This window comes from Lissotriton helveticus, chromosome 2_1 (genome assembly GCF_964261635.1).
Source record: "Lissotriton helveticus chromosome 2_1, aLisHel1.1, whole genome shotgun sequence".
Classification (NCBI taxonomy): domain Eukaryota; kingdom Metazoa; phylum Chordata; class Amphibia; order Caudata; family Salamandridae; genus Lissotriton; species Lissotriton helveticus.
Genome location: NC_136059.1, coordinates 19,146,632 through 19,174,273, shown reverse-complemented (window position 1 = coordinate 19,174,273; position 27,642 = coordinate 19,146,632). Strand labels below are relative to the sequence as shown.

General features: G+C 43.4%; 1 protein-coding gene across 1 annotated transcript; it reads right to left on the bottom strand.

The window, feature by feature from the left end:
* On the bottom strand, nt 1-27,638 carry LOC144820038 (vomeronasal type-2 receptor 26-like). The gene is made up of 4 exons (XM_078677693.1): nt 27,519-27,638; nt 21,335-21,592; nt 8,337-8,460; nt 1-884 (listed from the first exon to the last, which is right to left on the bottom strand). The coding sequence occupies exons 1-4, from the start codon at nt 27,636-27,638 to the stop codon at nt 1-3; spliced, it is 1,386 nt and encodes a 461-aa protein (XP_078533819.1).
* Between the last annotated feature and the right edge of the window lie 4 nt (nt 27,639-27,642).

Below are 27,642 nucleotides of genomic sequence, written 5' to 3'. Positions count from 1 at the left end.
CTAAATGCATCTTTTGTTGATATCTGGTCTGAACAGAATGATGTAACACTTGGGAATGAATATACAGCCCAGCAGCCCAGCACTGGAAGCCAAGATAGCGAAGTTCTCCACGGCCACCATGTATCTACCCTTAGTGCTAAGGTAGGCTGGAAGGAAGGACACCCAGACGCTGCAGAACACCAACATGCTGAATGTTATGAGCTTGGCCTCATTGAATCTATCAGGAAGGTTTCTGGCTAGGAAGGCCACAGTAAAGCTGGCAAAGGCCAGCAGACCCATGTAAGCAAGAATCCCATAGAAAGCAATGACAGAACCGTTGTCACACTGTAGGATCACCTTTCCAATTTCAGACTGAGTGTCGGTGGCTGGATGAGGAGGACAAGTGAGCAGCCAAGTGAGACAAATTACTACTGCCCCCAGTGTGCACACAAGGACCATAGCAGCAGACACCTGAGATCCCAGCCATCTGCTTAACCTGCTACCTGGCTTGATGGCATTGAAGGCAATTACAACAGTGATGGTTTTGACTAATATGCAAGACACAGCGAAAGTAAATATAATCCCAAATGCTGCTTGTTGGATCAAACATGTCAATAATGCAGGGCGTCCAATGAATAGAAGAGAGGTGAGGAAGGCCAGCAGAAGAGATATAAGGAGAGCGTAGCTGAGATCCTTGTTGTTGGCCTTCACTATTGGGGTTTCCCGATATCTGAGAAAGATTCCCAACACACCAGCTGTGGAAATGGATAGTACAATAGATACAGATGCCAACACTGCTCCAAGGAAATCACCATAAGAGAGATAAACAGTAGCTTTCTTAATACAACCATCCTTTCTATCAATGGGCCACTGGTCCTCCGGGCATCTTACACAATTTTCCATATCTAAAATATAAAACATAAGAATCAAATGTAGTTAAAAACATAAATATTACAAAATGGTTGTTTGCATTACACAGCACAAATGAAACTGAACCTTCCGTTTGATAAGGAATGTTCCAAAAGTTTCCCCCTGAAAGAGCTATAGCTGCTACTGGCCTGTAAAGCACCGTGATACTAAGGGGTCAATACATCATACAATTATATTTCCTGTGAACAAGATAGCACTGTCACAACACAATTAATTACTGCAATTTGCTTTTACATTTCTCAATGTAGACAATCTGGGGTCGAGTTTAGACAATCTCGATTAGATGCAATCCGATGTGCAAATATTTATCAATGTGTTGCTGTACGATAACGATAAATCATTTAATGCCGTTGTTTTTACGCATTTTAGAATGCTCCCCTCTTATTTCATGCATATCAGGTTTTCCTATTGAGTCAATGCTATTCTCCATGTTATGTTATGGAATTTGGGAATTTATTGAAGCGCACGTACACCAGCAGGTTTCTTTGCGCTGAGTTTCAGAAAAAGGGAGATCTGCCAGGCAAAAGAGCCACTAGTATAAGCCAAAGTAAACAGCCATGTTTTGAGCTGCTTTCTGAAATGCTTGTAATCCACCTCAAGCCTCAATGAGATGGGCAAAGAGTTCCAGAACCTCGGTCCCAAGAAGGAGAAATGGATCCAGCCAGTGCGTATGCGTTTGAATCTGGGAACCACCAGAAGATTCAAGTGCATAGATCTCACAGTGCGCTGGGGAGAGTACTTGCTAATTTGTGAAGCGATGAAATTGGGCCCTGTTCCCTGAAAAGCTCGAAAGAGAATGCAGCCAGTTTTAAACATGGCTCTCTGTTCCACTGGGAGCCAGTGAAGATCTACGGTCTTTTGATTACTACGAAACTACTAAAATAAATGGAACTTGGGACAAGACATGCGAATACCTTTTGAGGTAGCAAACTGCTCAATTCATAGAATCAGGCTGGTTGCAACCATAAAATAAATTTTTGGAGTACAACAACCAAATTGCAATTCTACAGAGTATTTAGAAGGAGCTAATAATGATAATGACTCTCCTTGGTATGTATTAATGTTTTGCAACCGACTTCCATTTGCAATACATTTATATTGGATCACTGACATTATATCGACCACAAAAATATCGAGATACAATAATATCGAGGATAAAATATCGAGGGACAAAATATCGACTGCCTATCTTCAAACAGGTACGTACTAAAATATCGACTCAAAAATATTGAGTTACAAAAATATAGACTGTCAAAACATCGTTTTTTTTTAAATATCTTTAAATTAAGTTAAAACTAATATAATAATAAATGTATTTCTTATAAACTTAGTTAAAATTATTAAATAAATGTAATATTAATAAATAATTAATGTAAATTAAAAAAATATATAACAAAAATAATACATATATATATATATATAAATACATATTATTAAATAAACATATATAATATTTTTACCGTAGCATAGCAAAATGGTTAAAATTTATTGTAACAACTCTAGTGAGTTCAACAGTAGCGAAAGCGTTGGATAGCGTAGGGGTAAAATTTACTATTCCCACTCCAGTGGGTGCAACAGTAGGGAAAGCGTTGGATAGCGTAGGGGTAAACATTACTATTCCAACTCCAAAGAGTGCAACAGTAGGGAAAGCGTTGGATAGCGTAGGGGTAACAATTACTATTCCCACTCCAGTGGGTGCAACAGTAGGGAAAGCGTTGGATAGCGTAGGGGTAAAAATTACTATTCCAACTCCAAAGAGTGCAACAGTAGGGAAAGTGTTGGATAGCGTAGGGGTAACAATTACTATTCCCACTCCAGTGGGTGCAACAGTAGGGAAAGCGTTGGATGGCGTAGGGGTAAAAATTACTATTCCCACTCCAGTGGGTGCAACAGTAGGGAAAGCGCTGGATAGCGTAGGGGTAAAAATTACTCTTCCCACTCCAGTGGGTGCAACAGTAGGGAAAGCGTTGGATAGCATAGGGGTTAAAATTACTATTCCCACTCCAGTGGGTGCAACAGTAGGGAAAGCGCTGGATAGCGTAGGGGTAAAAATTACTATTCCCACTCCAGTGGGTGCAACAGTAGGGAAAGCGTTGGATAGCGTAGGGGTTAAAATTACTATTCCCACTCCAGTGGGTGCAACATTAGGGAAAGCGCTGGATAGCGTAGGTGTAAAAATTACTATTCCCACTCCAGTAGGTGCAACAGTAGGGAAAGCGCTGGATAGCGTAGGGGTTAAAATGACTATTCCCACTCCAGTGGGTGCAACAGTAGGGAAAGCACTGGATAGCGTAGGGGTAAAAATTACTATTCCCACTCCAGTGGGTGCAACAGTAGGGAAAGAGCTGGATAGCGTAGGGGTACAGATTACTATTCCCACTCCAGTGGGTGCAACAGTAGGGAAAACGATGGAAAGCATAGGGGTAAAAATTACTATTCCCATTCCAGTGAGTGCAACAGTAGAAAAAGTAAAAACTTCATAAATAAATATAATAATAGAAATATTATTACCAATTAAATTTAATTTCCAATACCAATTACTTTTTTTTACCAATTACATTTCATTTAATGGACAATTATTAATTAATTAACAATTTTAATTAATTTACATAATTAATTAATTTGTATTAAATTACTTCCCACCCTATCCCCCTATAAACTCACAACCCACTACTGTCAGGTCGTAGGACTGCCCGCGCCTGCCAGACTACAATTCCCAGCATCCTAGGGTAAAAAACTACATTTCCCATGATCCCCGACGGGAAGCAGAATATCTCTGGGCGGAGCCGGGCGATCCTTGCTCGTGATTCTGTTTGGCGGCGGGAGCGGCTGCTCCTCTGTGACCTGTGTTTACCGGCAGTGACTTTGGCGTTTCCATGCGGCCGGAGAAGTCTGAGAACGGTATTTGGTAACGCGCTGGCTAGCGCGTTTGTTTTCATTTTCCCTCAACTCGGATTGAAGCAAGTTTTGGGAGCCTTTGTTTTGCCTCGCGGCTGCGAGGATTAGTTTTCCTATATTTGGGTTTGGCATTTCCTGTACACACGCATTGTGACAAGTGACTCAGCGCTGTGGGAAGAAAGGATTTAAATTTTGTGACATGGCATGTGGCGGAGTGCAGGGGGGGATGAGGACCTCCGCACTACCGTCATGAATCTGTGACGGAGCTTGTTACAGCTCGGAGTGGAATATAAATACCAAAGCGGATGGCTGTAGTGAGGGAACTACACCATGCCGTGTTTGGTTTCTCTTAAGGTGTTTTCTTGGTAAAGAAATCAGTTACTATATCCTAACGAAGGAGGAGTGTGGTTACAACTACAGCTGGAATTCCTTTATATTGGTTTGGGCACAAAACATATACTGTGCAGCATTTTCCGTTGTGCTTCTTTGAATCATATGGAACCCATTCATCAGAGCTTTCATTCTAATCACTATGGTGTATGTTATTAGTGAGAACTGAGGATTCAGGCAGATGGTGTCTATTGCAACAATCTTATACGTTTGCTTGTATTGTGCAGGATAGAAGGAAGTGTGAAGATGCAGCAGCATGGAGTAGGCACACGTTTATCTACAGGTGAATCTAATGGTTGTTGTTTAGTAAGAATGTAATGAGTGTAGGGTTAACGAATGTATTAACCTTTGTATATTTGTCTTCCAGTTTCTTTTTCCCTGCTGCCCCCTTCCTTCTCCCCTTTATTCTTTTGGGTTTTTTCCCCTTTTGGGGTTTTTCCCTCACCGTATCGTCTGAACACCCTGTGCCTATACTTCAGGGTGTTCGGAAGGTCCGGAGGTGGAGCATTGTTACTACATACGGATCCTGCGCAGTGCAAATCTGACAACTACAGAAAATAATTTACTAAATATTAATTATTTATCAATTAAATATTTATAATTAATTATCAATTATATTTTAATTAATTACCAATTATTAATGTAGTTATTTATTTATTTTGTATTCTTATAGAGCGCGATCCTGTCACCCAAAGGGCATCCTGGCGCTTGAACTTCGGACAACCACACTTTTCATAGCTCAAACATTTTTTGGAAAGAGATGCGTTTTTAACGCTTTCCTGAACGGAAGGTAATCCCTCTGGCTTCTCAAGGAGAGTGGCAGGGAGTTCCAAAGTTTGGCCGCTGCGACGGTAAACGAGCAGCCACCCATCCTAACTCTCTGAAACCTTGGGACCACCAGCAGTTGTGCCGAAGAGGAGCGAAGGGGCCGCGAGGCGGAGTACCAGGCAAACATGTTCTGTAATAGCACTGGACCCTGTCGATGTACCGCCTTAAACACCAGACACGCCGCCTTATACAGTACACGCAGGTGCACCGGAAGCCAATGAAGGTCTCTCAAAGCTAGAGTAGAAGAGCTGAGATTAGGGCGAGAAAGAGCCAGCTTGGCGGCCATGTTCTGCACCCGTTGTAGCTTCCCCAGCAGATTTTTTGGAGCCTCCAGAAGTAGCCCATTACAGTAGTCTAAGCGACTTAGTATAGTCCCATGAACTACTTCTGGCCTGGCCTGAGCGCGGAGAAGGGGGAGAACTTTGTGCAGCATGCGTAGCAGCATCATGCACGTAGAGACGGTCTTGTTGACGTGCAAGTCAAGCTGTAAATTTGGGCCGAAGATCACCCCCAAATTACGAGCTGACTCCGCCGCCGCCACTGGTTTGGCAAAGGTCACCGGCCAAAAATGTTCTGGAAGTACTCGCGGAATCCGGTCCATGGAGCAGTGAAGCACCTCCGTCTTAGTGCTGTTAAATTGGAGGGAGTTTGCCTGCAGCCAATCCGCTGTGGCTGCCATACAACGATGGAAGGTCTCCAGTGGGACCGCGTTATTTCCTTCCAGAGAAAAAAACAGCTGGGTGTCATCGGCGTAGTTAAAAGCCGAGACACCAAAAGATTTTATAAGCTGGACCAGAGGGTGGAGGTACAGATTAAAAAGTATAGGGCTGATGGCCGAGCCCTGCGGGACCCCCTGCCCTACATTCCGTGGTTCCGATCGAAATGGCGGTAGCGAGACCACCTGCTGCCGATTGCCAAGATATGATACCAGCCAATTTCTTGCTCCCTCTATGACCCCGCACTCCTCAAGCCTCGCGATAAGGGTCCGATGGCACACCGTGTCGAACGCGGCCGACATGTCGAGCAGCACTAAAAAGGCTGCCCGACCACTGTCGACTCGCGAACAAAGGTTGTCCAGTACGGTTACCAGTGCGGATTCCGTCCCGTGCCCAGGACGGAAGCCAAACTGTGACTCATCGAACCATCCAGTTTCCTCCAGGAAGCCCGAGAGAGAGCGGGTCACCCACTTTTCCAACATCTTAATAGGAAAAGGGAGCAAGGAAATTGGTCTGTAGTTGGAAAGACAAGCGGGATCCAGCGTTGGTTTTTTTGAGCAGAGGGGACACTACTGCTAACTTCCAGCACTCCGGAACAGTAGCCGTATCCAAGGATTGGAGGCAGATGGAATATAGAGGCTGAAAAAGTTCCGCCTGAAATTCCTTCCAAAATTTAGGGGGCAGTGGGTCGAGCGGAGAGCCCGATGACACCAGATGTGCCATACTACAGAATTCCTCAAAGGAAGGACTAGGGAAGGATCTTAGTTGGGGTCGACTGGAGAAGTTATCCGGAGCTACCAGACTAAGGACTGGGGTCGACTGAATAGCTCGTCCGGAGCTCCCGGACCGGGACCAAGGATAACCGGCCGGGGTCGACTGGACGGGCTAACCGGAGCTCCCGAGCCGAGGTTGCCCAGGCCAATAGTTCTGACCTGTCAATGCACTCGGTGGCTTAAATAAGCTCACCAAGTGCGGAAATCCGCCTCCTGCGTCCCTTGACCTACTCAAGATGGCGCCTGAAGTTCTCCCAAGCTTCACCCCCACCCAAGATGGCGGTCGGACCCGGTAATCTATCTATGTCCCGCCAAATGCGGGTGTAACCGAGTTAAGGTGCAAGTAAGCCTAACCAGATTCCCCGGCCTACGGAGCCGACACCAGGTAAGCAGCGCGATATTAACGAGCTCTAGCAGCTCTAAGTGCGATGACCAGCAGCGCGAGTAATTTTAAAACTGAGCACAGTTAAAAATATTGCAGCAGCAAAGAGCGCGCAGGCCAATAGTTCAAATTAATTAACAATTATTATTAATTTACATAATTAATTAATTATAATTAAAATACTTCCCGCCCTATTCCCCTATAAAACCACAACCCGCTACAGAAAATAATTTACTAAAAATTAATTATTTATCAATTAATCAATTATTATTAATTACCAATTATATTTCAATTAATTACCAATTAATAATTAATTAACAAGTATAATTATTTTACATAATTAATTATATTTAAATTACTTCCCACCCTATTCCCCTATAAACCCACAACCCGCTACAGAAAATAATTTACTAAAAATTAATTATTGATCAATTAATCAATTATTATTAATTACCAATTATATTTTAATTAATTAACAATTAATAATTAATTAACAATTACAATTATATTACAGATTTAATTAATTATAATTAAATTACTCCCCACCCTATTCCCCTATAAACCCACAACCCGCTACACATTTAGATTACATATTATTAAAAACTTACCTTATTTTCGATTTTTGTTGTTGTCTATATTCTATCTAGTCGATATTATGTCTAGTCTATATTTTTCCTTTGAGGAAAACATTCAGAATTTTTTTTGTAAAGGGTTGTTCTTTTATTTAAAAAAAAAAAGATTGCTTTATTTATAAGCAATCATAAATATGGTGATCTACTGATCCCAGAAAACCAATATCTCTGTGATGGCTATCATTTCTAGTGGGTCTCTACTGTGACCTGCCTCATTAATATTCATGAGGTAGGTCGATTTGTGTCCCAAAAGGAATTTAATGTAAAAGCAATGCAGTATTATTGGCTGCTAAACTGCGTTGCTAGAGAATTTGGTAAATAGACCCCAGGTCAATAAACACTTTCCGCTGCGGCGGCAATTCCGCCACAGCGCTAGGGGGGAGGGGGGCCGCACGGCGCTCCCATGCTCGTGATGGAACCGCTCCATCACGAGCCTCGGGCACGCTGTGCTTGTGACGGAGCGGTTCCGTCACGGCTCCGCCCGCTCAATAGAACGCGCCGCGCAGGTGCAAAATCAGCACCACGTAGGCGTGTCGAGCGGGCCGTAACGGAAACGCTCCGTCACCAGCACAGCGCGACCGAGGCTGGTGACGGAGCGGTTCCGTCACCAACATGGAAGAGGTTAAATCTCAAATGTTTATAAGAAGGGTGTGCCATAAAAGATGATAGTGATATGAAACATTTCTACCAGGTTTGCCACTTACAGGTTATATTTGTCTTACACTCTTCTGCATAATATAGCATTAGCGCTATTGCTGTAATGAGACATGGAACAGGCAGTAGTATACATTTTAATGATTTCTTTCACCTGTGCTATTTGAAAACTCCCCTTCTGCACATGGCAAACACTCAAAGCAACAGATGGGCCTCCCTTCTATAGGAGCTTTACGGTACCCAGGAAGGCAACTCTCAGTGCAGGCTGAGCGGGGCATCTGTAGCAAAACAAGAGAAGAACAAGAAACATACCTTTGAGAAAGAGTGTGCTATATAAACAAAATCACTGCAAGAAGGGAAACACATTCACCTACTGATCAAATAGATCTTTATTACAAACATCAGCCTACAGAGAAGATTTAACAGGAACATGCTGTTTGGTGGGTTTTAAATGAGGCCGGAGGATCCTTTCACTCAGAACAGTGAACACTAAACATAAAGTAGGTTACATGAGGGTAACGGATGCAAATATAAATACCTATTTAAAAAGATACTTTTTTGATTGAACCCGGTTCCTAGATGCTAAGTTATCCACTGAACATTTAATTGGGACCCATCAGAGTTCTTCTAGGACTCAATTTGAATTGTTGTTCTTAAGGTAAATAGAAATGTCATTGAAAATTAATTTGAGAAAAAAGAAAACTCATTCAACCTTAGAGTTAACAATAGGATGTGCAGTGAGCAATCAAAGGTTTCTAAGAGCTTCAAGTAAAAAAGATTCCAAGAGAGAAATCATAAATAGCGACTAACAATGATTGGCAATTTGTGATTTCTTATTAGCAATTCAGTGAAATGAATGCTGGAAAAGTAGTTGCAATTTGCACTCCGACTTCTACGGAATGCTTTGGTATTTTGAAAACCGGCCTATGTATCAATAGATCAATTCACAAAAAACAGAATCGTATTTGGTCACAATATGACATTCCCTCATCAATATTCATGAGTTAGATTGCAAAATATGGTACACTATGATTGGACACAATGAGAGGGATGGTTGCTGGGATTAACAGACTGCCATGTCTGTGATTGCTTTTAAATAAAGGAATATTCTTTTTTAAATGTAGTCCGATTTTCTTAAAGGAAAACAGGATGCATTGAAAAATTACACAAACATTTCTTCTAAACAATCTTTGTCCACGTTGATTGAAATGGGACTCACTTGCCACCATTGCAGGATTACCCCTTAACACTAGGGTTTTGGGTATTACTTTAAAGTAGGTCCTAAGCGAGGGGGTCACTTTGTTCCTATGCGTGGCACTACCTCTCTTTAGATTTTTTCCCCGAACTGTGCTTTCCTTACTCAGTAATGCTCCACTAGGTTTTACTTCCTTTACTTCTTTCCTGCTCATTCCACACTCTTTAACACCTTTAGGAGTATTCTCCTGCAGCTTGGGGACTGCCACCCTGCTCCCCTTACCCACTCTCCTCAACGTGTATCTGGAGATTCCCTTTGCACTAGTACTCACATCAGTACCATTGCCCCTTCCCCCACTTTCTGTACTTGCTTTGTTATTTATTGCTCGTTTTTCTTTACCAATTATCTTCAATTCTGGGGCCCCTACGGATAGAGGCACCGCTAGTACCTGTGCTTGCACCTCTGTTGCACCAGAAACAGAGTGGACCTTGCTGTTATCGATACCCCCTCTAACCTCCACACTTCTGCTGGCTCCTCCACCGTTTCCCTGGAAGAGAATCCTTGCAGCTTCCCAATGCCCCTGATGCAGCTCCAGTGCCGCTCTCAGCCACGGCTGCTCTGTCTTAGTTGCTCTCTCCTCAGGACTCTTCCCAACCGCAGCTGAAGGGACTCAATAGAGCTGCGATTGATCTCTCCTGCCTGGCCGCCTGGGTGCTTTACAGCTCCGAGCAGAACCATAGAATATACCGGTAAGCTTTGTGAGTCTCCAGCTGTAACTTTCTTTACCGCTGCCTCTTCTGTTTTTTGGTTCCGTTACTCCCCGCGATCAATCACAGTCAATCGCGGCTCCTGTTCTCCATCACCAAAACGCAAAAATGAAAAAACTTCACTGCACTCCTCTCAGTTCACCCACGACCTGACTCTAGCTGGCCACCATTTTTTCCTCCTGCACAGCACCTATGTTTCCAACAGTCTTGTTGTTGAAACAGCAATTAGTTGGAGAAGGGAATATAAATGGAGCTCCGAATCTGAGGAAATGGACAGCGCATTTGAGCCCAAATCGTTTTCAGGTGTTGGCCTCAGAGATGGGGGGAGTAGATGAGTCTCTGGAGGGGGACATTTCTCCAAATGCCAGTACAGGACTTTTAGACCTGCCCCCCCCCGACTCACAGGTTAGATCCCAAAACAAAAAAGTGAGCCAGATTGAGCTAATGTCTGTGGACCATCCTAGTGCTGCGCAGCAAGAGATGGGTAAAGTCAGTACAAATCACAAGAATGGGGATACCTCTATCACTAGTCTGCTTGCCAATCTCACGCTGGAGATACGTACCACATTTGAAACCTCAGACCTGAATCAGAGAGAAATAAGGTCAGCGTGCAAGTTTTCGAGAAAAAGATAGATGATTTAGGAGGAAGGACTCTAGCTTTAGCAGCAGAAGTAAAAGACCTTAAAGAAGTGGTGCAAGTCAACAGAAAAGAGAAAGAAGGTCTTAGGGTATGGGAGAGAGATCAGGATGAAAGAGTGGAGTGGCTGGAGAATTTCCAGAGGAGAAATAATTAGAACATTTTAAGACTCCCTTAGGGTAAGGAAGGAAGTGATATTTGTGGATCAAATACTTAAAAAGGAGCTTCAGTTGGAGGAAACAGAAGATGAAATTGCCAGAGACATTTAAAAGATTAACAGAGACCCATTCAGGATAAATGCAAACAGATCTAAACCTGGGAGAATTTTAGTTAATATCTTAGTATTCGTTGAAGGAAAAGATCCTGGCTAAGGCCTTGAAGAATAAATCGTTAGATCTGGATGGAGCAAAAATTGAAATAAAATTGGATCTCTCAGTAGTAACATCCAATAGGCAATGGGGCTTTGGTTCAGTTGAAATTCTTAACCCTACTTAGGGATCGATTCCAATTACGTTCAGAAATCGGCCCGACCGACACCTACAGGCACCGTACAACCCATGCAGTATGATGTAAAGCCCGTGACTTACAAACGAGCCGTATGGAAAACAAGCCGTACGACCGAGCCATAATAAAATCAGCTATCCGGTCGGAATATGGACACAAGCCGCACCGACCGACACGAACCCAGAATGAACCCGACTGATACGTACCTGCGATGTCCGACACGCACAGTACAATGCAAAACACATGAAACCCGACCGATTCACACGGAGCCCAAGCCGACAACCGACATGGCCCGAAAATGTACCTGAAGCGAGAGATACCACCTCGATCGGCTCGCATGCAACACAGAACACAATCAGCGTGAAAGACACGGAGCAGCGTGAACAAGCCAACATGAGCGTCCGACTTGGTCAGAAGAACGTCTCTGACATGCCCACAAAAAACAAAGGGAAAAACACCAAAAAAGACCAAACAAGCAATGACAAAGTCAATAAATAACAAAGCCAAAAAATGTCACAAAGACACACCCACTAATCCACCTATGAAAAGGCAAAAATACACTACCATGATCCTTTGCAAATGCAACCGAGCAGCTACCCACCCTCACTTGCACCCACATATCCACCGACATCACTCCTCACCACCACCCATCACCATGACCCCTAAGAAGAATCCACAGTTCAGAGACACTGAGTTAGACATATTGGAAGATGAGATCCTCATGTGTTTGGCACATTGGTAGAAAGGACCCCATGTCACATAAAACCAAGATGTGGGACAGGATCGTGGACAAGGTGAATGCACAAGCACCAGTGTATCGCACAAAGAGCAACATCCAGAACAGGTGTTATGACGTGCTCAGGAGGGTCAAGAAACTCCTCTAGCTTCTCTAGAAGTAACACGCCTTGAGCCAGTGCATTGGCAGTGGCCCTCCTGCCAAACCAGTCTACTTCAGGTCCTGGGAGGAGAAGGTGCGGGACCTCCTACCACCAGAGGGCATCCATGGCCTAGAAGACATACCAGAGCCTGGTGAGTACACAACCAATATACTCAATATTGTGTCGCAATACACACACATCACCAGTAAGGGGACAGTGAAACCAGGCACTGATAGCAAAGGCATAGTAAACAAAAGTCAATCAGCCCAACGACTGTATACTAGTCAGAGAAACAAAATAATGGCCACATCATAGTGATTTCTTAAGCGTGTCATGACATGTACAAACCTACCAACAAATAGGGCAAGACAGTGGCACTAATCTGAGTAAACACTGTCAGACATTCTTGCCACCACAACCACTATCTCACAGTGAAGCTGACTGACAGGAAGGAATAGTGGGTATGCTGGTGAAGTGAGTGTATACAATAGCATAATGGGGTTGTTGTCACAGATAATGCCCCCCCTCCCAATTGGACCATCAACATCTCTCTGAAGAATGCTCACCTCGGAGGGGGTGGAAATACCATCTTGTCAGCACAGGCACATCCACTCACAGGGAAGCAGAGTCAGAAGGAGAGAAGTGGGGGAATGCTGGGAAGGGGGGTGTAGCCCAGAACATGGTGGGAGTTGCAGTCACTCACAAACCTCAGCCGCCTACATGGCCCAGCAAGCCCACACTGCACCATGCTCACCTCAGAGGGGGTGGAGATGGGCTGGCAAGTACCCTGGGACTGGGCTCTGTTGTGGGGAACACAAGGCCCTGCTGGGAATTGGCAACCACCAAACACCAGAACTCCACTGTCTGCCATCTTGTCAGCATAGGCACACCCCCTCGCAGGAGATGCAGACTGAGAAGGAGGGAAGTGAGGGCATGCTGGGAAGAGGGGTGTAGCCCAGAGCATGGTGGGAGTTGCAGTCACTCACAAGCCTCAGCCACCTACATGGCCCAGCAAGCCCACACTGAATCATGCTCACCTCAGAGGGGGTGGAAATAGGCCGGCAAGTACCCTGGGACTGGGCTCTGTTGTGGGGAGCAAAAGGCCCTACTGGGCCACCACCAAACACCACTGTCTGCCATTTTGTCAGCACAGGCACACACCCTAACAGGGAAGCAGAGTCAAATGTTGACAGGGATAACACTCCTGTGTCAGCCACCTGATGGCCTTTGAGGACCAATGACCATGTACATCACAATCCATACATGAGCTGGGTATGCACACACATCAACATGCACATTTAAAGGCTTCATGTTGGCAGGACAATGTGCTACCACAATATCAAACTCTGTCAGTGACGACTGAAGACAATGCAGTGTTCAGGCATGCATCTTGACGTCCCTTTGCAAATGTCATGTATATCAAACATTGTTACAAAAATCAAGGAGGGGTGAATGGTTTGCTCTTCCTGTGTAACCTGGTTCATTACTTATTGTGTTGCCTCCATTGAAAGCCTCACATATGTACACATGCGTAGTGCATGATATCATGCTTTTCCACATCAGTGTACAGTAGCAGCATCATCATTGTCTCTCCATCGTTGCAAATATGCTGTGCCTCCCCCTGGAGGTAAAGTGGCTAGTTCCCCAGTAGTGCCCAGAGAGTAAAACTGAGAGTGTGTGTCTGTGCTCTAGTGCTGTGAGTCAAAATCACTCACAACACCCAAAGGCAAAGGAAAAATGGTGTACATTGTGACGTATGAAGTTACAAACAAAGGTGTTGCGTGTGTGGATGCAACTACTGATCCACCGCACCTGGGCTGGTCACTGTTGGTCAACATGTTGCAGCCCAATGTGATCCTAGAGCTAATTTCTCCTCTGGACACTACTGGGACAGCAACCAGTCTACCTCCAGGTGAAGGCACATCATATTTGCAACAATGGTGACCCAAAGTAAATGCTTCTACAGTACACTGAGGCGGCAATTCAAGAAGCACCGCCCCATTCCTGTGTATGTATATGAGGGAATTTATTAAGGAGTTAAATCATGTAAATACCATGGCTGCACAGGATGAGTGATCCCTTGCCCCCTCCTTCTTTTTTAGTACTACCCATTGCAAGATGAATGTATCAGTACCTCTTCCTCCCTCCTTGTTGCAATATACATAGGTTAACCAATGATGTCTGTAGTTACACAACTGACAATGTCTGTCTCTTCCAAACACAGGTGCTACTGGGGAAACAGCAGCAAGTGAAGAGGAGTCCCTATACCAGACTCTGGTGGAAGATGAGCTCTCTGGTATGGATCTGGCTCTGTCCTCTTCGGATGACGAAGATCAACCTGGCACCTCCGGTGTGAGTCATCATGCAGTCCCATCATCAGAAACACCTGTGCCCCCTGCAGCAATGCCAAAACATCTGGCCACAGACCTAACACCCCCGCCAACATGGACAGACCTAGGACACCAAATTCAAACAGCACAGGGCCACCGGCCACCCAGGAAGCTACGAACAACCACCAGTAGCAACACGCAAGGGGGCCCAGGGTCAACTGTGCGTGCCACCACAGGTCCAGCCCCTGTGTCTAGGGGTGGTGGGAGTGGTATTAGGCAGAGGTCACGGCCTGCAGAGGGGCCTGGACTGTCTGATGACCCCCTACTGTATTCAGCCAGGTAGTGGGGATCCTCAAGGACATGCACCAGGAGCTGGCTGGACATCATGCACGCATGGAGGCCAAGTGGGACAAACTTACTGCGGTGCATAGCGGCATAGTGACCTGTCTCTGCCAGAACAGCAGAAATATGTCCACACCTTCCTATGTGCCCACAACATGTCTTGAATCAGCAAAAAGCAATAGAGAATAATAAGGGCGAAAAATTGCAAATTAATTAATTATATATCTATTTTATTTATCAAACAATTTATTTTTTCATTATTCTGGATAAAAACAACATCATATTTATTTTAAAAAAAATACAATACAAGCTAAAATAATTTATATTATAAGATGAAAAACTGTCGACGCGGCGTTTCGGTGAAAAAAGGTTTTTCGTCACCTTCTTCAGGACAATAATTTCATGTTAAAAACAATCTCAGTAAAGAAAATGAAACATCTAATTATTGAAAAATCTTAACCATAAATAAAACATCTTTAAATTCAATTCATAAAATCATATGCCCTTTTGCAAATTTCTGCTCGATTTTAATTACTGAGTCAATCTCCTTTTCCACATTACATTTTAACAAGGATCTCCTTCTTCAATCTACATAATCCTACTGAACACACATTCACATTTTATTTCCATTAGACATTCTCGGGTATATTGGGTACATTCATTTACACTTAGTGATTCTCATATTTGTTAATCTGTGGACTCCCCCAATTAGCAGACACCAGCTTCGAGCTATAGTGTTTTTGCAGCTCTCTGTCACAATCATAAGAAAACATACCTATCTAGCAGTTATTGGTTTACAGCCTGGTTCAATTGGCCCTTGATGAGGTTGCTTTGATTTCACGGGATCCACACAAAATACTACAAACGCATAGGGGGGACTGATTAAGTTCCTGTCATTATGCTTTCTATAGCATTTAATTACTGCTTCATGATCACATTAAAGTACCTTGAGTTTTATTCCTGGGTTTATGCAATTTACCAGATAGATCCGTGGGCGGGTTATACTTATCGCCCACTTTAAAAAATGAGAATAAAAATATATATAAATAATAAAGACAGCAGACTACTGTTAACAGATCCCTGTTCATTAACACCATTGGCAGGTTATAATTAACATCCACTGTCAAGGTAAAATCAGCGGGCTATTATTACCTAATCCCTGTTTTTAATCAGATTTATTCAAATTAAACATTCCCACCATTATTACCTTGGGTGGAATCTTGACTGTCCTTATGTGTACAGTATAGGATCCTGTCAATTAATTGGCATTAAATATTCCTTCCTGTAAATAAAGTACAGTATGACTTCTAAGGGTAAGTCCGAGTTTTATACTTCTATTTTTATATGAAGAGTGTGACATATTCTTACCTCAATTTTCATGTGAGGATGCTTGCAGGACGGTCATGTCCCCACTTTTTAAACTATAAGTGGCAATTGATTAGTATTAGCCTTACTCACTTAAGTTCAACTTTTATATATTTAATCTCTATCCCCTTTATGGGCCACCCCAGTTCTTACCTTGGGGAAAAAAGGTTTTAGGTCTCCTCTTAACTTGCACCTGTTCTTTTAATATTGGGATCTGTTTTTGTTGGTATGTTCCCAAATCTATTTAAAGAATAAAGGAAATGATCTTTCTGTTACACTGCCCTGTGTCTGTATTATTAAAAAAAATCTATTGCCAGATCTCTATCCCCTGTCCCACTTACTTGTAAACTGTCTGACCAGCTTTTCAGCGAACCGTCCTGCTGTCCTCTCAGGCTGCAACTAACTCTAGGTTGCTGGCCTCCTCCTTTATCCTCCTCTTAATTGGTCATTATGAACTTAATTAGGGCTAATTAGGCTTTCTGCTTACTCGCTGACCAGCTTTTCAGCGTACCGTCCTGCTGTCCTCTCAGGCTGCAACTAACTCTAGGTTGCTGGCCTCCTACCTCCTCTTAATTGGTCATTATGAACTTAATTAGGGCTAATTAGGCTTTCTGTTTATTTCGCAGCGGCCATCTTAGAGACTAAAATAGTAGATAGTCGGTTTAGACATTCTAAGATGGCCGCCATGAAATGTATAAAAACGGGAGTGAGTAACCAGAAAGCCTAATTAGCCCTAATTAAGTTCACAATGACCAATTAAGAGGAGGATAAAGGAGGAGGCCAGCAACTGCAGCACTTTTTTCCCATTAACATTTATTTTCTAATTTAGAAGTATTTTGGCATATATGTGAGCCCCTCAAGGGCAATCAACAAACCCTTAGTACCTCTTAAATTCCCATGATGTTGGAAGAAAAAGAGGCAAATTTAGTGAGGATAATTATGTGGTCAAAATGTTACAGGGGCCTAAGGGCGAAGTACACCAAACAGCCAAAAAAAGGCTTAGCACAGGGAGGGAAAAGGCCTAGCAGCGAATGGGTTAATGCCACCAGAACATCGCAAAAAGGGAAATTCTGGTATCACTGATTCACTATATTGACATGAGAACATTCTGCAATGGCTTCTGACTTAATCAGCCAAGCAAGCATCAGTGATAAGTACAATTAGGTACCACTGAGCACCTGCCTAGCAGAAACTAGACACTAGATCATGCAATATTTTGCAATGCAACCTAAGCGTAACTTACCTCTGAGTGTGAGCAGCATGCTATTTGGAAAAAAAATGGTATTGTAGAACACAAACAGAGAAAATATTTGTAAATACACACAGAGTGTCAAAAATAGCCATCCAGCAGTGTGCCAGCAGCTGGATGCTGCGCCTAACCTGGCTGATGCACCACATGCACCGGCACACACTCCCCCAGCACCGCCGATGCTCTGCGCAAGGAGTATCTTCAACTGGGCCTGCCAGCATGGAGGGGAGGTGGCACTGCACAAAAAACAGTGTTGCCACGTCATCCTTACCAAGGATCACACAGGGTTGCACACCGGTGAGGTGGTGCACCCACAACACAGCCACCCTGCCTCTGCTATTGCACTGGGTGGGGTTGAATACAAAGAAAAGGAAAGCAAAGAAGAAAGATCAGCAAGTAAGGGAAAATTAACAAAATGTCACAAAAAACACAAACAAAATCCCAAAAACGTAAAATTCACAAACTTAAAGATACACACTAATATAAAAAATTTAAATGTTATGTTAAGTGGCTTTTGCAAAGTACTCAGCTACTCAATTGAGTGCCCCGGCGCTGAGGTGTGAACATTAGCTGTGTGCTATGATAGGCCAGGTTGATTGTTATTGCTGGAATAACCTGGTTTTTAAAGACTTCCTAAAGGCAAGAAGGTCCTGCATTAGTCTTAGTTCCAGGGCAGACTGTTCCACAATTGAGCCGCTTGTACCTGGAAGGAATGTCCCCCTACCCACACTTGAAGTTATCTGGGGTATACAGCGTTTACAACGAAACTTTTACAATGAACTACCATTACAACGCAACTTTTACAACGCCAACTATTACAACGCATAGCGCTGGGGGGCGCTCTAGGATAGGGAATAGGTTTAATGTACTATCCAACACCTTCCCTACTATCCACGGGGACTGGAGTTGGAATAGTAAATTAAACTATTTACTATCCAGCGGCCAAAAGCATTATGCGTTGTAATGGTATGCGTTGTAAAACTTGCGATGTAAAGGTAGGTCGTTGTAAAAGTATGCGTTGTAACGTCATACATCCGTATCTGGGGATGCATGCCAACTGAAGTGTTGAGGACCTTATTGTACGTTGAGGGCAGTAGAACTGGACTTTCTTCTTGATGTACCCGGCACCTATGCCGTGGAGAGCTTAAAAGCCAGGCCCATGGCCCTAAAATGGATCCTCTTGTGGACTGGGAGCCAGTGTAGGGATTTCAACTGTGTGGACATCCGTGCTCTTGGGCCAAGCATGAGTATTGCTCTGGCTGATGCGTACTGAGCCACCTGCACCCTTGTTAATAGATGCTCTGGCAACTCTAGGTACAGTACATTTACGTTGTCCAACCTGGAGCCTACTAGTGCTTGTACTACCGTTTTCCTATGCATGATAGGCAGGAGAGGCAGAAACTGCTTTAGCATTTGCAACACAAATAAGGATCCAACCACTGCCTGAATCTGGGCCTGCATGGAGAGATTCTCATCCAGCTTCACCCCTAAATTTTTCACAGTTTTTACGGAAGTTGTAGGGGGAGACATATCAGCTGGCCATCAGTTACGCCAAAAGTTACTGGGGGGTGGCCAAAGAAGATGATCTCCGACTTTTCCGGCAGGAGTTAATTATGTCTTCGGCTTTCTGTTTAAAATCTGTGTCTTTATCGCAGGTAAAGAGCAGCTGCGTATCGTCCACATATGATACAAATTTAGCTCCAAGCCCCTCCGCCAGAGTAGCTAAGGGTGCCATATATAGATTAAAAAGGGTTGTGCTCAACATTGAGCCCAGAGGAACTCCCACCTCCATAGGGGCAGCAAAGGCGGGGACCAAACTGCTTGCTGGCGATCCTTTAGAAAGGAGGCAAACCAGTTGAGTACCGACCCCCAAAACCACACTCCTGAAGTCTTACTAGGAGTCGGTCATGGGGGACGGTATCAAAGGCTGCAGATAAGTTCAATAGCATCAGCACGGCCTTGCCGCCCTTATCTAAATGTCCTTTATGGCCTCCCACACTTCCAGCAGCTCTGTCTCAGTGCTGAAATTTGCCCTGAATCCAGACTGACTCTGGTGGAGTATTGAATTAGTTTCTGCAAATGAGGTGATGGCATGATTCACTACTTTTTCCAGGGCCTTAGAAACGAAAGGAAGCAGAGGTATCAGCCTGTAGTTAGAGGCTAACTCTGGGTCCAATGTAGTTTTTTTTTTAATAAGGTAAGAATTTTTTCCCTTTTCCATCTATCGGGGACCTGTCCCGCCTGCAGAGAGAGATTAAGGATCCAAGTTACCGCTGTATTAATAATATCCGCTATTTATGCCAGACTGGTAGTAGGGCATGGATAAAGGGGAGGGCCGGATTTTAGGCCTTTCATGATTTCTAAGGATTTGTCCACGGAGACCAATGGGAACTGTTCCAGAGATGGTTCTCTGACTTGAGTTGAGGAGGAGTCAAACTCACAACTGTCTCTGAGTGCCAGAGATGTTATCGGGAAGTTCTCCTGAATATTTTTGATCTTGGCATGAACAGAGGAGGCCATACCTGAGAAGGGATGAATGGCTTGGCTTCCACTGCAGGGGAGGAAAATTCACTAACTATTCTAAAAATGTCCTTGTTTTTTTTCATTTCAAGTTCAATTTTAAAGGAGAGAAAAAGTTTTTTCTCCACAAGAACTTGTTTGCAGTGAGCCTTCAGTGCCTGTTTATAAATAATTTTTCATCATTCGGGTCAAAGTGCTTCCGCTAGATCCTTTCTAGGTGTTTGCAGATCCTCTTACTTTCTTTAAGGGTAGTCACAAACCAAGGAGCAGTCTTCCCAGGGTGCAAAAGGGTGCAAGTTCCCCTGCCTGTAGCTGGAGCCAGTTATACAGGCCCACAACAACCTCCTCCAAATCTCCGCTAAATGAATCAAGTGCTAGTTGGTGGCAGTACTCAATGCGTCAGGAGAAATTCGATGAAAATGAGGGGTAGATTAGGTTTGAAGGGCGGAGGTTTAGACAGAAAAAAATAGAGATTAGATTTTATGCCCAGTACCATACTGCGAGCAGACAATCAAGATGGCCACGCCCATGGGAATTGTGTGGGCTAATTGGTGCAACATTTAGAATACAAGAACGCACTTGAGAACCGCGTGATGTTGTTTGCATGTAATATGGATAATGAGAACGCATACTGTGTTCCCATTGCAATGCGAACAGGTGCACTGGCAAACTTTGCCCACGAGTGGAACTCCACTTAGTGCAGCAGAGGTATTTTGCAACTTTGCGTAACTCACGCCCATGGCTAGTAAGTAATCTTTACGTGCCAAAAAAGTCACCTTCAGGCCAAAATATGATAAAAAATTCTGACCTTGCACCTGACTCACATGTGTGGCATCTCTAATTTGGGAGAATGCTCATTTAAATGAATCTCTAATGTCTGAAAGGAGAAATACTAGCATTTTGCCTAACTAACATTAACTAAATACTGCTGGGTTTCAACACACCTTTAGCTGGTTGTTTACCCACCAAACAAAGGTAAATATTGGTGTATTGGTAAAAGGGAAAATATTTTGCCTGAGAAGAAAATAAATAAGGGAAAAATATATTTTCGGGTAATTTCACTATGAAGTGTTCAGTAACGTGTCATCTATAGAGATAATGTGGTGAAATACATCCATGAGCAAAGCATACACAAAAACATGGTAATCAATTATTTCCATATATTCCTGTGACTTCTGAGTCTATGGATGCAAATGGAATAACAGACTTCAGAGATTATGTATAGATTTATATATTTAAATAACTGACTCATAAAAAGAAACCTATAAGTTATTCTTCTTTTGTAATTACAACAACTGAAGATAGAGCTAGTCAAGCATCCTCACTGTATTAAAGTGTACGCAGGGCATAGCTTAGAAGGGATACCTGAGGCAGACTTGCAATGACAGATCCATTTTGTGACCCATTGAAATGCCAGATGAGGGTGCTCTCATTGATGAAAAGCTGATGTCCTGGTGGAGCTGATTGATCAAAGGTTCCAACTTGGCCTCTTGAGATGGTTCCATTAGGAAAGAAATCCCAAGACAAAACATCATAAAGAGCTGGCACTTCTCCATTGTCATTAAAACCAAACTCAGCTCCAGCCGGTGTCTTGAAATGAATCTTCTGAAGGAATTCATTTACCTAAATATGAGATAACATATATTTGATGTGGGTGAGAGTTAAAGTAGGATAGCGTTATTGTTTGTATACTTCTGAATCATCAATTATTTAATGCCTGTTGAAAATAAAGCATTTGTTAATGAGTGAGATCAATTCTGGCACACTAGTATTCCACATTTGCTACAGCTTCTATTTACTGATTTTGGGTGAATAAAAATATATTGAGTGAGAAGAGATCCCATTATGAATATTTGCACTTTATTCAAGCCAACTACAGTTTCAAGCAAAACTACAGCTTAAAGTCAAGTGGGCCAGTGCAGTTTAACTGTTAGATGGCGCATAGTTCACAAAGCTTGGGGTTGAAGAGGTACTCCTTGATAAATAAGGTAAATCTGTGTGCACCTAATGTAGGTTGCAAAGGTTGTTTGCACTTAGGTCCACAAACCGTATGGGACAGTGTCACAATTATTATATGATGTCATCAGTGTTCTGTCAGATGTCATCAATGCTGTTATTTCAGATCATGGTGCAAGTGCAAGAGTACCTGTGTAGTAAGCAGGATTGTTTTTGGGCAGGAAGGTGCACCTTCCTGCACAAAAGCAATCCTCAGGATGCAGTACACATAGAAATTAACAATGAGAAATTAAGGTATTTCTCCTTGTTACGCCTCACCAGGGAAGGCGTACCATTTTGACTCATTCCCATGTCTGCCAGTTATGATAATATTGAATCTGGGAATGTACCAAAATCCACCGTTGACTATGTGCGAACCCCATGCCCCACCTAAGGAACACCTCCCTAGGGCAGACTAATGCAACACAGTGATTTGCACTGCATCGCATTACTCTATATTCATCAAGCCATGCAATGCTTGACAAATCTTACTTAAAAGTTGCATCGCTCTTGCTCCACATTGCGAGGCGCAAGGGCGATGAAATGATTTAAGAAATATGCCCCAAGCTACATATGCAATTTGATGTCTACATTGATCTTCCCACAGAGTTTAATTGATGTTCCATGTTGTGTCCTTTATTGCAAATACATTTAAAAGTTGCGGCTTCAAACAAGATGAAAAGGAAGGGCTTTCAACGTACTCAGATGAAATGCAAAGATCTAATGCACAAACTAGAAAATTTAACTGAGCGTGTAATAAGGTGCAATGACGTTTGCAGCCACATAGTCTTATGGCCTCCTTTTGATACCTGAGATGCCCCGTGTTTGGGGCTGACAAGAAAAGTGGGAATCTAGGAATGCCTCTTTTAGAGATAACAAATGATAAAAATACGTTAAGTATATTTGGTCCAGGGATATGGAGTGATGATCAGGTACTAACTGGACCAGGTACTGGATGATCAGGCAATCTTAATTCCGGTAAAAATGGTTAATGTACATAATTTTCAGGGTGCTCAGAGCCCTGCAGATCTTTCATTCTTGGACAAATGTGAAATTTTACCCAACATTGATAGTCACATTATAAAAAATATAAATACAGATGATATCTGTGTATTGAAAAGTGTACTAAATACAATGAATGTTATAACAAGGTGCCCTTGACTTCCATTCGAATAAACTTGAAATTCAGGTGATATGGGCCAGTGTACAATATCCCCTGATCTTGAAGGTATTGGCCCTTAAGGTGGATAAAGTTTGCAAAATAGTTGAAAGTAACACACCAAATCCAGTACTTAGAGGAGCAGCGGGTCAATCAAATAACCAATCTTGCAGTTCTGGTCTGTTGATAACCAATCCCCAGTGAGGGGGTCGGGTTTGCGAGTAGCTACCTCAAAACAACGTGCGAATGGAGGACTGGTCTTGGCTGCCAGCACCATTGGCAAAGGTGCCACATGGAGATAGTAACTGAATAACTAGAGCTATTGATATTAACATAAATGAGATAAGTCTATGCTCCTTGAATGTCCATGGACTAAATCATTTAGTGTCTGACCCAGATACGATATTAATTTTAAATTCATTTGCATTTTTATTATTCCAGGAAACATGATGAGAACAAATGACTCCTTTGTCTGGATTTAATGAATATAGTATTCAGGCAGTAAAAACCAATACATTTGGCAATGCAAAATGTGGATCGGTGTGTTATATTGCAGCCGACTTAAACCTAGTTGTGGAAGTGTTAGACTTTACTTTGGGTTGGCTACAATGCCTTGTGGAAAACAACATTTACCATTGATTTAAGTTTAGTTATTCTTAACGTGTACCTGAGTGCCAATAAAAATAAGTCTGCACAGTTATGTATCCTGCAGGAAATTCTGAGTGCATTAAGAATCCAATATCAAGGTGTTGGCATAATAGTATCAGGTGATTTTAATTTGCAACTTTTTTGGTTTTGGGAATTTAATTGTAAGTCGGGAGGTCTGGCAAAGGACTGCAGTGACATTACGTCTGAGGCTGGAGCCAGCCAGTTAAAAGAAAAATCTAGAATTATAAGCAAGGTTCAATCATTGAGTATACATTCATTTCAGGCAATTTGAGATCACGTATATCTGAATGCAAGGTAATCGGCCGGGCAGAAAGTGATCACAACCCCAAGGTTGTAAAATTGTATTTTTCTGTAGAATGTCATTCTAAATCCAATGATCTTCCCAACATGGCATATTCTGCATATAACCTGAAGAGGCTGGTATGGCATTTAGCCAAGAAGAAGGAAATTAAGAAAACAGCTGAGGCATTGATTAAGGAATGTGATCACGTTGTTCAGGGAGATACACATATGATTAATACATGGAATTTTATTACACCATCCATCGTGGGGAAATTTACACCTGAAAAAACTAGGAAAATAATACCAATCTGAATATGGTTTTCCCCTAAGCTATTAAAGTTAGAGAAATTACTTAACAGAGCTGTCCATGAGGCATAACCTGTAGATTTGTCAGACCTATTTAGTGTATACAGAAAATCTGAAGGAACTTAAGAAGACCTACAAAGTAGAAGCATAGAAAGCCAAACTTAAATATCAAACTGGGCTATGGAATAGTTTATTATCCGCCTCTAAGCAAACTAATGCAAACAGATTTAGGCAGTTATTAATAAGCTTGAAAGGGGAGGCTGTAGGGATTTTTTTCTGTAAATATATTGGAATCCAGTTGGGTAACATTTACAGCCAATTTGTATGGTTTACCGGTTCAGATGGGAAATCAACCAGACAGGTTGGCTGTATGTGAGATACATGATATATTAACAACCAATGTGGAGAATTGTGAGTGTCTCGATTTGTATTCCATAGATCATGTTATTGCTTCTAGTCTAGATCCAAATCTTGACTTAGAAATTCCAAGTTGTAATTTTTATTTTATTTATTTTATTCGATTTATATAGCGCGTTATACCCTGGGGTTTCTAAGCGCTTATCAAGCGTAACCAAGTATTGACCTTGTTATGTGGGCTTCGAGGAAATGGAGCCTGTGGACCTAATGGGCTACCTAATGCCCTGTTTCGTGCCAATAGTGATATGTAGGCTGGCATTCTGCATAATTTATTTAGGAAAGTTTTGACACTGGGGTTGTCCCAGAATCATGGCAAGGTAGCATAGTGCAACCTAAATGTGAAAGCGGCCTGGTAGAAATTCCTGCTAATTATCTACTAATCTCGTCGACTGATGTAGATGCAAAGGCTCTTGCTTCTTCTCTTCTGATAGAATTGGAAGATTGGGGCTATGCAGGAGGGTATTATTCCATTTAATTAGACTGGTTTACGGAAAGGACAATCCACTACTACAAATTTGTTGGCTCTAACCTTACTTGCAGAGAGGACTGTCTTGAAATAACAAAATGTATATAATGTTATGTTATGTTATGTTATATTTATTTTTGTATAGCGCACGGCTACTCAAAAAGAGTGTCCCGGCGCTTTGAGTAAGGAGGACTACCATACAATAACACAACACAGTTAAAAGAAAGCAGGAATAAAAAAGGGCAGACAGAATTTATACAGCCTACTGGCTAAACAACCAGGTTTTAAGACCTTTTCTAAAAACAAGTAGGCTGGTGGCTCCCCGAAGTGTGAGCGGCAGAGAGTTCCACAACTGTGGTGCCAAAAGTGCAAAGGAACGACCTCCCAGGCGAGCTTTCTTCACTCACCGGGACGACCGCCAAGAACAGGGATTCCGACCTCAAAGAACGAACTGGGTGGTAGAATGCGAGTCTCTTTTGGAGGTACTTTGCTCCAACCGCATGGAGAGCCTTGTGGGCCAAAGTCAAAGCCTTGAAGGCAATCCGTTTGCGGATTGGAAACCAGTGCAGCGTCTGCAACAGACCTGCTGCACAGGCGCGTCTGTTCAAGCCAAAGACAGCTCTAGCAGCCGCATTCTGCACCACTTGAAGCCGCTGTAGCAGATACTCTGGCAGGCCCAGGTAAAGAACGTTGGAATAATCTAGCCTAGAGCCGATCAGAGCCTGCACAGTCAGCTTCCTATGCTCCTCAGATAAAAGGGGAAGAAACCTCCGCAGCATCTTAAGGAGGCCGAAACACATACCCGAGACCCCAAGGATCTGGGACTTCAGCGTTAGCCCCTTGTCCATCTTGACCCCCAAGTTCTTTGCCATTTGGGATGAACAAGACGGAGGGAACATACTAATGGGCCACCAAGCCTGCCAATCTGGCTCCGTTGTACACCCAAAGAAGAGTACCTCGGACTTATCGGAATTGCACTTGAGGCTGTTTAGTTGGAACCATTGAAAAACAGCCCCAAGGCAATCCCGGATACTCTCCCCATCAAAGTCTCCTCCTCTCTTACACGAGAAGAGGAGCTGGGTGTCGTCCGCGTAGGATACGATCTGGGCCCCAAACGACTCCACCAGCGCCGCCAAAGGGGCCATAAAGATGTTGAAAAGGGTCGGGCTCAAAATAGAGCCCTGAGGGACCCCGACTCGCAATGGCGGCATCACGGCGGAATCTGGCGAGGCCCAGACCGTTTGCCGGCGGCCCGCTAGAAAGGAAGAAAACCAGCCGAGCACCGTCCCACGCAGTCCTATCTCATAGAGTCTTGCGAGAAGGCCGTCATGGGGGACGGTGTCGAAAGCCGCCGACAAATCCAACAGCACCAGCATGGCTTTGCCCCCCGTGTCCAGAACCCCTTTAATGGTTTCTGATACCTCGAGGAGCGCGGTCTCGGTGCTGAGATTTGGACGGAAGCCAGACTGGGTGGCATGCAGAATCTCGTTTGTCTCTAGAAAATTGGAAAGCACCGATTGAACGTGCTTTTCCACAACTTTCGTGAGAGCCGGCAACAGAGAGATAGGCCTATAGTTGACTGGGGCCTTTTGGTCCAGACCAGGCTTCTTTAGCAGCGGGATGACCATTGCCTGCTTCCAGGCCTGCGGAACCACTCCCTGGCTCAGCGAGAGATTCAATAACGGGTTCGCCAGCGGGTTGATTACCTCCGCCATTTTTGCCAGAAATTTAGCGGGGCACGGGTCCAGCGGCGAGCCCGATTTGAGCTTGCCCATAAGTATTAGAGAAGCAGGGGCAGAAATGGGTGGAAACACGGCCAACGTCGAAGCTGACGAGGTCAGAGGAGACAAGTTAGCCTCACGGTGAATCAACCCTACTGGAACAGCCGCAGGGAAGGAGTCCTGTATAAGTTGGATCTTACTAGTAAAGAAATTAGCCAGATCCATTGCTTTTATTGTTCTAAAGGCAGCCTTCAACTCTGTGCCACAAAACTTGTTATGGAAAAAATGTCAGATAGGGCATTTCAAAGAAATTTTTGAAAACTATCATACTTCTGTCTATCGACACTTGGGTTCAAGTTAAGCTTGGGGAGGGCAATTCCTTATCAAGGAAGATTAGAGCCTATCATGGCCTAAAGCAGGGTTGTGTCATTGTCCCCTCTTTATTTAATTTATTTTTATGAGATCTTTCTTAGCATTTGGATGTTGTTAATGGGCATGTTCCTTCCTAGGATCGGGGGTGTGCAAATTAGTTACCTCCAGTTGCTGTTGGGGCACCGGATCGAAGGCAACAGAGAGGTCCAATAATATCAGAGCCGCCCTGCCGCCCGCGTCAAGGAACTCCCTGATTGCCTCGGTCATCTCAACCAGCGCCATCTCC